The sequence below is a fragment of the Haemorhous mexicanus genome, chromosome 22 (assembly GCF_027477595.1).
Source record: "Haemorhous mexicanus isolate bHaeMex1 chromosome 22, bHaeMex1.pri, whole genome shotgun sequence".
Taxonomy (NCBI): domain Eukaryota; kingdom Metazoa; phylum Chordata; class Aves; order Passeriformes; family Fringillidae; genus Haemorhous; species Haemorhous mexicanus.
Window position 1 is genome coordinate 3,145,658 of NC_082362.1, and position 13,259 is coordinate 3,158,916.

At 49.3% G+C, this 13,259-nt stretch overlaps 1 protein-coding gene across 3 annotated transcripts in view; it reads left to right on the forward strand.

The window, feature by feature from the left end:
* CASTOR2 (cytosolic arginine sensor for mTORC1 subunit 2) overlaps positions 1-12,246 on the forward strand; it is a 127,854-nt gene extending 115,608 nt beyond the window's left edge. For all 3 annotated transcript variants that reach the window (XM_059866336.1, XM_059866337.1, XM_059866338.1), the window contains one exon: positions 1,076-12,246. In XM_059866336.1, coding sequence (XP_059722319.1) covers positions 1,076-1,141 — 66 coding nt within the window. In that variant the 3' untranslated portion in view covers positions 1,142-12,246. The remainder of the gene's footprint in view (positions 1-1,075) is intronic.
* Positions 12,247-13,259: the final 1,013 nt, after the last annotated feature.

Consider the following 13,259-nt stretch of genomic DNA (forward strand, 5'->3'; position numbering starts at 1 on the left):
GGGGAGGTGTCCTGGGGCTTGCCTTCTAAACCAGAAGAGTTTGCTGTATGCTGGTTTGAAGATTATTTTCTTCCTTTCCAAATGACTTTTGTTCACACATCTTCAGAGTTGACTGCTGTTATTCCATCTTCCTATTGGAGAATTGAACATTTTCCTTGTTATTTCTCATGGGCTTTTTCCTCAGTTTTGCTAAAAGCCTCACAGAAAGACACAACCAGTTGTATTTCCACTGTCTGAGCTCTTGAGAGTGTCCAGTAAATCCAAGTATTGTACTCTTGGCCTTAAATACCTTGTAGAGGAGACAGTTCCTTCTTCAATTTACTTGATATGAATTATACTGGCTTCTTGCAGCAACTTAGGGATAAATTGTTTTTTCCTCAGTCCTCTTTCCACTTTTCAAGAGTTGCCAGTGTCTTGGAGTTTATGTAGAGTTCAGACACTTTTTTCTGCCAGATGTAACTTTACTTTTGATGTTCTTTTCTGCCAATGACAGTCACTCTGAGATATTTTGCATCTTCTGTTACAAGAGGTTTTTCTGGCAGTAAACATGAAAAGACATCATTAATAACAGAGACTTCTATGGTTAAATCTCCTCACAAGGCTGGATAAGAAAGCACCTCAAACAGACTGGTAGCTCTTTCTCTTTGATGGGTGTGTTCTCCTGTCACCCACCATGGCCTTCCCATCCCCACCTGCAGGTCCCAAACCTTAGGGTGCCCCAAGAGCCTCTTGGAGCCCTCAGGCAGCCACACAAATCCATCAGCACAGGCTCCTTGCCTGAGTCAGCTCCTGGCATGCAAGTGGAAGGGAAGAGCAGAGGGAAGGAGAAGCCCCAGCATAGTTGGCTTCCCACCAGCACCCACCTTCCAACAGCATCTGGGTTTGCTCTGGGGGTACAGGGATGAACAGAGATGTCCTTGTACCTGCAGCCCTTTCTCAGTGAACTTTGGGTGTAAGCAAAAACCAGCAAACTGTCTGTCTGCCTCCTTGGGACTGGTCTGGCTTTGTCTCCTGCCTCTCTTTTCCTTGTCACCCCTTTTGCTGGAACGTGACCTTTCTTTTTGTTTTCTTGCAGGTACCTGAAGAAAATATAAATGGTGTGGTCAATGCACTCCAAGTCAGTCAAGCTGAAAAGCATTAGAAATCTTCTGAGCTGGTTCCAGATGCTTTTTATTATTCTAATAATAATAATTATTATTATTATTATTCTTTTTTTCTCACAGTATTTCTTGAAAAATCTGATTACAGAGAGTGACATGAAAAGAGACTGTGGAAAGTTGAGCAGAAACAGCTCCAATAAGCCTTTGTTTTAATTATTATTATTATTATTGTTATTATTATTATTATTATTATTATTGTTATTTTATTAAATTTATGAATGAGGGGCAGGAGGAAAGGGAGTTTGTATGGTTTCCTGATGTTCAGCTCCAAGGTGAAGTGAACCCTGGCTGTGCTCAGTGTGGAAGGAGCTGCCTGGGGACACCCAGGGACACCCAGAACGGATGGCCCTGGGCACACTGTGAGAGCAGTGGGATGGGCCAAGAGCAGATGGACAGAGTGCTGCCTCAGAGAGCCCTGAAAAGCAGAAACAAAGTGAAATATGGAATTAAACAGAAAAGACGTGGCAGAGTACTGGCTTGTCTCCTTGCATCAGACTTCTGAGGGCTGTCCATCACTGAGATAGGATGCAAAGGGTTCTGTTTCCCCTGACAGATCAGTGTGGTGTTGAAAAAGAGGAAAATATCCAATTGTTTGACATTTCCCCTTTTTCTTTCTCCCTGCAGTCCAAGCCTGGCTGCTCTGAAAAGCCTGGGCAGGGGGAGCCCAGCTCTGGCAGGTGGCATCACCCAGACTTGTGTCTGCATTCAAACTTGGCTGCTTTGGGTCAGTTTTTTCCAGTCACTCCCTCACTGCTCTGAGTATTCCCCAGCCCTTGTTCCTCAGGGCCAGCAAGAGGAAGGCCTCTTTACTCCTGTCCCCTTTTTCCCATCCAGTGTGCACTCACAGGGAAATAAAGGATTGCCCAGGGTCCCTGGGTAGCTGCTCTTGCACATCCAGGCCACCTTGGCCAAGAGCCACTGCTGGCTGCCTCTGCCAGGGCCAGGAGGGTGCCTGGGTCTTGTGGGGACCCTCCTGCAGTTTTTCATCCCACAGTGGAAATTGCTGCTGACTGGGGAAGGTAGAGTGGTGCTGAAAATGCCTCAAAGCTGCTGGCAGCTGGTCTTGCACAGAAGATGATGGGGAAGCAGTAGTGTGTTTTCTTCTGGCTTGTACCATGGGGGAGGGCCAGCAGGAGCCTGGCACCATGGCCCACAGTGGCACCTGTGTCCTGGTTGTGCCCTGGCCACTGCCAGCCCTGTGGAGGACAGCAGAGAGCAGTGCTGGGAGAGAAGTGTTACCCAAGGTGTGGGTGCCAGCACTCTGCCCCACTGTGGCCATGCACCAAGGGCTGGTGAGAGGAGAAGCTGTCTGCAGAGGACCTTGCTGCTGTGATTACCAGCCCCAGCTTATCTTGCATTTCTTACCTTCTTCCACCTCAGGCTTGACATAAAGAATTTGCAGATCTTGCTGTTTTCCTGAGGGCTTTCCAGCCATGCTTCAGAGACAGCCTCTGGCAGGATTTCCCTGAGGCTGTGCCATATCCAGCTGTGAGCCAGGGTTTTGCACTAATCTGGAGGCAGTGAGCAAAGCTAACACCTGGGATCATGCCATGGGCATGGTTTTACTGGTGTGTAGGACAAGCAAACACACAGACACAGCTGGTGATTAGTTCTGCATTCACAGTACTGTTGGGCCAAGCAGTTATGCTTTCTGGGGCTGCTGGATTCAAACTCTGAGTTTCAAATCTGATTTTTCACCAGTGGGATGTTATGTGCCATCTAGACAAGGAGTCAGAGCACCCATTGGAAAAAGCATGGCTGACTTTCCTTGGTTGGCCCTACTGGAGCTGGAGCATCCCTGCTGAGGGGCACTGAGGCACACACTCAGTGCTTTACCAAAAGGATGTCCAGCTGTTCCTTTGCACTGGTTTTCAGAATTGTCCCGTGATATGTTTATATTCACTCCAGATTTCTGGACTAAAGGTTTATTCTAGATGTGACACTGTGCATCTCTGGATGTTTGTTTGGAAAGATGCTTTGGTCTCCTGCCACAAGGACACAGGCACAGGCTGTCAGTGCAGTGCTGGGGGCATCTGGAGATGTTTGCTGTGGCTCTGCCCAGTGCTGTGGGCACTGAGCTGGGCTGGAGTGGGCAGCAAGGCCAGTGGTGCCTTCTCACCCCAGATGTTGTCAGAGGGTTTCTCCTTGGGATGGCAGATTGGCAGCCTGGCTGGAGGGAGGGAGGGGATGCTGAGTTGCCAACCAAGGTTTCTGCTCAGCTGAGTTGAGCCTGAGCTTTTGCTGTGTGCAGGGATGGTGCCACCCTGCCAGAGTCATCAGGACAGGTCTTCCTTCTGCTCTGGGGTTTTGTCAGCCTTTGGGAAATGCCACTTTTGGCATCAGAGAGTCCTGAGTGTGGCTGTGCCTGTGCCAGTGCTGCTTCCAAAGGACTTCAGCATGGATAGGAAGGAATTAACTTGAAACAAGCAACAACTTTACTAAGCCTTAAATGAAAGGAAAAAAAAAAAAGAGTTTAATTTTCTAACATTGCACTCAGGCTATTTTAGAGGCTGAAATTTAATTTTTTTTTCCCAAGGGAATCGGCTTTATATTTGTGAAATCTGTAGAAAGCTCTGTGGTATTTCAAACCTTCCAAAGGAATGTTGATGTTCCACCATGGGGAAGTTGGCCTGAAAAATTCACAGGATGTAAAATGCCATTGAGGAACTCTGATGCTGCCACCATCCTTGGCTTCACCTTCCTATTTCCTTTTATTGTTTTGTCCTGACATCCAAGAAAATTGTTTCAGATAACTTGATGTTTTCCCTTTAGTATCCCTTTCATAATTTTTCTGGTGGGAACTGAGATACTCCAGATGTGGCCATCATTGATGGAACCTGTCCCTGCACCAGCCTGAAGCCAGGATCAAGCCAGTGCAAGCTTGCACAGCAGTGCTGCATGTGAGACCTGCACTGCAGGAAGGGCTCTGTGGGGGCTTTGTGAAATATTTTCATAGTAATAATAATCCCACCAACACTATTGACACCCCAGTGCTTAGTGAACCCAAAATATGGGAGCTCTTAGCTCTTAAAGCTGCTCCACAGCTCCCACTCTCTCAGCACCCAGCCTTTGGGGTGGGGAAGAAGCTGAAGAGTCTTTTCCTTTTTTTGCAGGAAGAGTCTTTTCTTTTTTTTCCTAATGATAATACATCTGAGTATCCCTGACATTTTGCTGTTCAGTACTGTGGGGATAAAGGAGGAACATGGCTCAGTGGGGCAGCCTTGGGCTGGCTGCCTGGATTACCTGCAGCTGCCAGGGTTGCCCTCAGCATCCCTGCTCACTCTCTGGGCAGTTCCACCTGGCCATGGCTGCTGTAATGAGGCATTGCCTCAATGCTGCAGGGCCCTTCCTGTGCCCTCCCTCCTCTCCTTGCACAAAAATTCACCAGACAGCAAAAGGCAGAAGTGTTTCCAGCCCTGCAGGAAGGGGTAGGCAGGGGAGGAGAGCATGGCCCTCATGCATCCTCTTTCTTCCTCCAAGGCCTTTCTTTTCTTAGAAGCCTCAACCTTTCCAAGTTGTGTTATTAAACAGGGTTTTGTCTTTCTCCCTCAGCCCAGTTAGAATTTGACTACAAATTCCTTTCTACTAAGCAAGTGTGCATATATATATATATATATATATATATATATATACACACACACACATCTTAAGTGTTTCCATAGAAATCCCTAGTGTGTCTCTACTGCACACCTATAAATACCCATGTTTGTCTGTACATGGTGTGGGCACTCAAGCCATATAGATTCACACACATAAACAGTGTATTTGTGTGTCCTCTGGGCACACACCCTTGTGTGGGCATCTCTGTATGAGTACTGTATACACACACTTATTCACCATGTATTTTTAATTCAAGTAATGGCCAATATGAATATTAGTTCCACTCTTGCTTTTTCTCTCCATATGTTTAGTGAAGAGCAGCAGTGGAGTCGACCTGAAGCAAATCTGGGGCTCCTCTGCTTGCTGGGAGCAGCACTGGATTTCCCTCCCTGCTTCAGAAAATTCCAAAAATTCTCTTCCTCTCCAATTTGGTGCCTCAAGCACAGAGACTGTAGGGAATCCACTCCTTTTCTTTCTGTATGTTTTAGCTGCTGCCCTAAATTGCCTCAGCCTGTTAAGCAGGGCTGGTCTGTTTGCACAGTGCCTGCCCAGAGCCTGGCTGGGCTTTCCAGAGGGGTTCCAGCTCCTGCAGGCACAGAGCACTGCCTGCCTTCCCCTGGCAAGGCAGGAGCTCCTCCAGGTCTCCTGCAGCCAGGGCTCTGGGCTGGCCTGGGCTGGGCAGCAGCACTCCCTCTGAGCTGCTCCCTGGTGCCCTTCCCCAGCACCTCTGCCAGACCTGGGGCAGGTGCAAGATTTGATTTCCTGGTGGATTTGTCTGCAGTGGCAGCCCATGGCTGGTGCAGGGCTCTGGTAGTTGTTGGGGAATTCACATGTGTTGGCCTGTCAGGAGGTGAAATCAGTGGCTAATTTTTAAATGGAAGTGTTGGAGGGTTAAAAGCAGAAGAGGCTGCTTGAACCCAGTCACTGGAAGTGTGTGGTCTTTGCATCTCACCACTGGAGATTTCTGCTGACCAGGAGTGCAGTTAGGTCCATGGGGGTAACATCCTGCTCTCCTGTTTCAGGAAAGGGGGGTGGGGGCTGAGGGGTGCTGCCTTGCCACTGACCTTTGGGCACTTGGAAGCTGCTCATTTTTCAGGCTGTTCCCCCAAATACACCCTTGCACAGGTTTGTGCAGCCTTTGGTTTCTTTCCAGGCATTGTTTGGAGTTTCTGCAATGCTGTGCTTTAGTTGGCATGTGTCAGCCTCTCACGTGGGGAGGCTTTAATGGCAATATGTGGCACCTGCAGTGGGTGACATAAGTAGTAAGACTCACCCAATGACAATGCCATTTATAAAGCATACTCATCATGCTGCTGCTCTGAAATGTGTTTTAAAGTCCAAGTTCTCTGTTACCATTCCCAGGGCACAGGCTGCTGGTCAGAGATGAGTCAATCTCCTCTCTCACCAAGAGCTTGTTGGTGTCAGGTCCTGCTTTGGGCTAGCACGTGACACTGAGCAGGGATTTACTTTTTAAGATGTGCCATGCAGATTTGGGTGTGGGGACTTCTAGGTTCTGCTGGGAGGTCCTGATGGCTTCAGCCAATCAAAGCATCCACCAGAAGTGTATCAGGTTTAATTTTTCTGAAGCATGATGTTTTGTCCTGCCAGAGAGAGAGGAAATAAGGCAGTGCAGCATAAGGGAGTTTGTGGCAGAGGAGGTTACTCAGGCTCCAGCCTGAGCATCCAGTTATTTCCCTGGTGCTCTTGATGCTTTAAGGAATGTCCAGACCCTGAGAGAGGCAAGGCAGGGAGCAGCTCTGCTCAGAGCTCTGCCACAGCATCTCTTGCAGGATTTGCTGCCTTCAGGCATGAGCTCCTGACACATCTCCCACTGGCTGCCCCACAAGTCTCTCAGTGTGTCTGTGAGTTGAGGGTTTGGTGGTTGACTCTGACATCCTGGGAAGGTTGGGAAGCTGTCTGGGACATAAAAGGCTGAATTGCACGTGCTCGATCAGAGCCTGCCTCTGAGAAGAGATTTTCTGTCTTTTCTCAGCCTTGCTATACAAAGCTTGAATTCTTCTTCTTACAGAGGGGCCCCATCCCTGGTGGAGATGGTGTTGCTGTGACTGCCTGGCTGCAGAAGGGCCAGGGCTTCAGGCCATGCTGACCTGCAGCAGCCACGGGGTCAGCCCAGGCTCCTCTGTTCCAGAAGGCATCTAGGTCTGACTTGGCATTCTCCCACACATCCATTCTGTGGCAGAGGACTGCAGAGATCCCTCCTAGTGACAGGCATGGGAAAGGCAGGGGAAGAACAGGGATAGGTGGAGTGCTGCAAAATAATTAATATGTTCATTTTTAGCTGTGCACATTTGAAGATACTGGAGTTCTGCTTGTTGTTGTGAACACCAAAGCATTTTCTTTCTCCTTTTTGACTGAAACAGATCACTCCACCCTGCCCAGCCTCCATGCTCAGCCCAGTATCCCAGAGGATGCTTTTGTCCCAGTCACACCATCCCAGCAAGGGTGGGCAGCATGACCCCTCTAAGCCCCCAGTACTTGGGGGGGCTCTGTCCATTGGGGAAGGCTCCCAAGCACCACTGTGTGTTTTGAGGTAATGATGGAACCCAGAGGAGTTCCTCCCATCCTTGTGGTTTTCCCCATCCATACACCCACACAACTGTTCAAGAGCACCAGGTCATCCAAACTCCTTAATTTAGAGGTCAGCAAAGTCAATAGGAGGTGCTGGGTCCTGCTTTGGTTCAGTCACTGTTCACTGAGCACAAGTGTTCCTCTCAGCACTGGATAATTGGTATTTTCTGTTAATGCAGAGGGAGAAATTCTTTGTTTGGCCTCAGGCTGAGCATTGCTGCTAATTCCTGAAAGAAGGTGTCCCCCAGCAGCATTCTGTTAAGGACAAGAAGTCATTTTCTGATGAGGATTTCTTCTCTCTCTGTTACTTTGACTCTTGTGGACACCTCCAGTAAGCAGATTAAGGCATCTCACTTACCTGTTCCAGTCCTGCCTGCAAACACTGGATTGGATTAAACTTTTATTATCTGCAGGAGAGTAAAACCCAGTAATCCTTTGCCAATAGTATTTACACACTGTAGCATGCTCTGGGGTGTATTTACATTGGCTGAAATGTGCAAACCTGCCTCCAGATTTCCAAACCTTCTCCCCATGAGTGCATCTGTCTGTCTGTCTGTCTGTCTGTCTGCACCCTGCCATGTGTCAGGGGCCAGCAATATCCCTCAGGCATCCTGGCAGCACTGAACTGGTGTGGAAACAGTCTGCACACCCTCAGCAAGGCTGTGGGACCTTCCCAGGCTCCCTGGAAGGGAAAGCTTGACTGTGAAGATAATTTTGAGTTACTCTGCTGTCCTTGGCCTCCTTTATTTAATCCTTATGAAGCACAGCTGGGTTGGACTACCAGCCCCAGTTAGCAAAGGTGAAGGGAAGAAAGGGGTTCTGCAGTGTGAGCGTGCCCTGGATGCTGATCAGCAGATCCTGGCTGCAGCAGTAACAGCCTCTGCAGATGCTCTGCTGAGCACAGAGCAGTGCACAGCCCCTGTTATAAGAAGGGGAAATGGATGAAGTGTGTGTCAAAGCACATTCTCATTTTAGGGTAAGAATTTTAGGTTCAGTACCTCTTTGGAACATATATAAGCCAAGATCCTTTCTTGGTCTCTCTGGACAGCACTGGTCATTTCAGGTTCAAAGCCTGGGAATGAATTAACAAATAACCTCATTATTGCAGCTTACATGGAATAGCATGACCTGTGCTTCTGCATGCTCTGAGTTTGCAGAGGGCCTGGCCACAAGGAGCACAAACCCCTGGCACCTCCTCCCAGCTGAGAGTGCCCACGTTTTGTGGCCAAGGTGAAGGCAGTGGCAGAGGGATGGCAGCTCCTCCCCTGCCTGCACAGCTCCAGTATGGCCACAGCCAGCCCAGAGCAGTCCCAGCTGTGTGGAGCAGGACAGTTGCAAAACAGCTGTTTAGTGCCCTGGGCTCCCTTGGGGTTTTGTTTTCATCCATTTTTAGCGTTCTGCAAATATCTGTAAATGAACTGTGGGTGGATTATGGAGCAGACATGGACAGGGATGCTCATCAGGCATCACTGAAATTTTGAAATATGTTTGAGAGCAGAGCAGGGGCATGACCCTGTCCTCTGCCTGTACCATAGGAGAGCTGACCAGGTGCCATGTCCCTCTCTAGGCAGACCCAGTGGTTTTACCAGGGTCCTCCCAACCTAAAAGATTATGCCAAAACCAGGGCTCCTTTCAGCCTTCATTTTTCAGGGGTTGGTTGCTTCTTCCCTGCTTGTGTGGCTGTGGCAGAGGCAGTGTCTGTTGCACAGCTCCCATGGGAAGATGCCATAGGAAGCAGTTTAGAGTCCCCCTGCTCTGGCTGGCTTTCTGCTTCTGTTTCAGCATCCTGAGGATTTAAATCAGCTTTCTGTAATTACAGGAATAAGCTTGTGGAGTCCTACTTGCTTGTTTGTTACTTGAGAAACATTTTACAGGTACCTGATTCCCTGGTCCTTGTGGGAATGCTGCTTGAAGCACAAAATGCCAGGTTGGCTGCTGTGAGCATTACTGCTCCTTTGGGCCCCAAAAGAGGAGTTCAGCCCCATTTCCAGCTGAAAGGCTGAAGCAGCCCCAGGCTCAGGCTAGTAGGATGCTGCTCTGGGCCAGGTCACAGGGGAGAGAGCCCCAGTAAACAGAGCTCCCTCATCCTCTGAGTCCCGGCTACCTGCACAGAGCCATTGCCATCAGCTGGAAGGGAATGTAAAGGGAATCCCTTCTGCTGAAGGAAAGCAGCAGTCTTCTCTGTGGATTTGTGGTCAGTGGCAAAAGCAGAAGTGTTTGCCATGTGGGCCATTGAAAGAAGGAGCCAGGGGTTCCTATATGTAGAGCAAAGGAGAAAAAAAAAAAGCCTTTCTTGCAGCTGTTTCTTGCAATTACTTTTAATAATTCCAGCCTTGGATGGGGTTGAATCTTTGAGATCACTGAAATTACCTGAAGAGCTGGTGGTGCTCTTACAACTGTGGGACATTGCTTCGAGGCAGGGCCAACCTGCACAGAGAGCAGGACCCTTCCCACCAGGGCTCAGCCCTGGGGCATGGGCTGTTCCCCTACAGCAGGACAGACAGACAGGCTACTGAACCAGGGCTGCTCTTAAAGAAATCCCCGAGTTTTAACATTTCCTTCCTGGGAGCAAACCTCTGTTTTTCCTGGTGCTGTGTGTCAGTCAGGAGGTTCAGAGTATGAAGGAGGTGGCTCTGCAGGAGGAGCACCCCATTTCTCCTTCACCCATTAGGAACTGTCTGGTCCAGCTCAATGACCTCAGCCATTTTTTTAGTTGTATCATGGAATTAAACATGAATCATGTCCTTATTCTCCCCCAAACCCCACCTACCCAGATCCCTGCCAGCCCCACGTGCCAGTGCTTCCTTCCTTCAGGTCTTTATTTGTTCTCCAATTGCAAACTGCTCCAGTGACACCATGGCACAAAATCAGCATCCCAGGGCAGTCTCTTCTGGGTTCTTCTGGTTGTGCTGGATCCAGGGCTGCCCTCACCTCTCACCCAAAATCCTCCTGCAACTGCTGCTAAAAATAATCCTGTCAATCAAATGGCTGTTGATAAGTGTGAGAAGTGGATCCAAGTGCCCAGGTTAATGCCTGGAGATGCACAGGGTGGTGCCTCTTTCCAGCCCAGGACTATGCTGGCACAGCCAGCAGGGTTGTGTCCCCTGTCCCTGCTGGCTGTGGCTGGGCATTGTTATCCCTCCCCTGTGTTGTGGGCTCCAGGCTTGACTTTGGGGCTTGTGGGACATGAAGCTGAGGAGCAGGGTGTTCATTTTAGCACAGTGGCAGTCACGTTTCCTGCCAGTGCATCCTCCTCCACACTGCCTCTGCAGCAGCTGGGGGTGGCAGTGACAGAGGGGACACTTCTCCTGCTGACCCAAGCACCAGGACAACCGTGGCTCTTGGAGAGGCAGAAGAGGAGGATGCCAGGCAGTAACTCACAGGAGGATGCAGCTTCAGAAGCTCTGTTCCTGCCTGTGGAAGAGCCTGTCTCATTCCCTTACTGTTAACTCCTTACATAACCCATTCCCCCCTTGTTTCCATTAGAATTAAAAGGTGGGTGATCACCTCAATTTGCTTGATGTGTTCACCTGGTCCCACCACCCAGGCATGCCAGCAGCTCCTCCTGCTGCTGGGATCTGGGTCTTGGTGCCCCAGTGCCCAGGGAACACCTGCAGCTCCCTTGCAGTGAGCCTGGCACTGCCTGGTTGGCTCCTGCTGGTTGGGCAGCCAAAGGGTGAGTTCAGAGGGAGCACTGCACACAGGCAGGAGGAGCCTCATTTCCTCCTCTGTGCTCAGGGCAGAATTTTAGTTTGGTTCCTCTGGGCTAAGCTTCAGCAAGCCACCAACCCTGCAGGGGCACACAGGGGAGGGCCACAGCCTCACTGCCCTGCTCCAGTTCAGGGCTGCTTATGAGGGGCTGGCACAGCACCACTTTATTAGTGCCTCAAGTGGCTTGAACAAGTCTGAGCATTTTACCACTTTCTCCCCTTTGTATGGACTCCAAAGGAGCCCAGATTCCCTCCAGATACCTACACAACACTAACCCCAATTTCTGGAACTGCCAAGAGAGCAGAGATGCTCCTGGTGCAGAAGCTGCCCAGCTTGGATCAAGGTCTGTCTCTCATCCCTGGCCACTTAGAACAGCTGTGCTGGCCAGCCTGGGGAGGAAACTCAAATCTTTAGGACTTTTTTATTTAATAAGTTATTTATGTATCATTTGCTCTCTAAGTGAAATAGCACTTTTGGCCTCAGACACACACCAAACAGGCTGAGGTAGGGCTGGGAACCCCAAACTCTTGCAGCCTCTCCTTCCTGCTCACCTCTCAGAAACCCCATGCAGCCTTTCACTGCAGAGGGTAGGAAAAAATCTGTATTTAATTTCCCTTTAATTACCAGATCTGATGTAAGCAGACAGGGTGGGGGAATCCTGCCTGTGCAGGGGCCTTTGGTACAGCTCCTGCTCTGGGCTGCAGCCATGAAAGGCTGCTTGCAGTGCCCTGGGAGCAGTGCCCGTGGGCTCAGTGGGGCCAGGCCCTGCACGTGGGGGTGGGCAGTTCCTGCAAGCCTGGGGGTCCAAGGCACAGGGGAGCCTGAATGCAGCAGTTGCCTTCATGCCCTCTGCACAAGGGGGGATGTTCTACCAGGCACAGGGAGTGGGGGCAGCAGCTTGGGATCATGCACTGGACGTTGGAGCTGAGAAGTGGCTGCTTTGCTTTCCCAGCAAGTGCACATGCTGCTTTTCTTTGCTGGTCTTATGCTGAAAAGCTGAGATTTATGTACTGTATGAAAAAGACAAAGCAGAAAAAAAGAAAAAATCCTAATGTTCCAAAATAAATGACAGTATATTTTGTATTTTGTAAAGTAATTAAATTGAAAAAGAATAAAAAGTGAAACTGATGCTGTCTGCTTTTGTACTGATCAAACTGATGAAAATAAAGCAGAGCTTGGCATTGTCTGCAAGATGTAACTCTCATTTCTTTCACCTGCAGCCATGCTGGGTGTCACTCACATACACACAATTTATGAAGGCCAGCAGACATCCCTGAGGCTCTCTGGTGTCCAGGTCCTGTCTCTGGGTGCACTGTACCCCTACAGATGGAACCCACCACCATCTCCATCCTCCAGCTATTTTTTGGAAACCACCAAACCTGCCATATGCTCTTCCTTTAAAAGAAGAGGTCAGTGGGATGCTGCTAGTGCATTTGCCAGATGTAGTTTTACCTGCTCACTGCAGAATGCAGGAGCCCAGGAGTCTGGGCAGCCCCCCCAGAGCTCTGCACCCCAGCAGTGGCAGGGGAACAAACTCAGCCTCCTCAGGGACTATTTTAGGGCAGCCACTGTGGGTCCTGAGTCTCAGTCAGCAGCGAGGTTGCACAGCATCACTGTCACATGGTCTGCCAGAAAAAGCTGAAAAACCTGTGTGAAGTGTGCAAGAGAAACAGTGACATCAGACATCTCATCACCCTATTACAGTTTTAGCCATTTATAGTGGATGTTTAAAGGGGCACAGCTCATCTACATAAACTGTGGTCAAGGAAAGCATCTCCTTTTTAGTGTAGTGTAATCCATTGTTTACTCTGGTGATCAAGTGTAAAACATTCATGTAAGAAATTACCTGAGAGATTGTTAGTATGGAATGCAGCCTTAATGCAGAGCACTGCCTCAAGGGTTTAATCCAGTAAAACACAAACCCAAATAAATCAACACAGACACTGCCACACAACCTTAACACTGCCTGAAACTCCCCACAAAAGCAAATGGCATCTTAAGGTAAGTAAGAGGACTGAGGAGTGGTATCCAGACCCCAAGGACCCTGATGCCTTCTCCATCAGTGTTTTTCTTACCTCACCTGCCCAGGCTCACCCCTTTGAGCAGGAGGTGCTGGGGCACTGGAGGGAGATGGGGGGAGATTCCAGCCCCTTGCAAAAAAATCCCACAAAAATAGATTTTTATGAGTTATGATGAAGC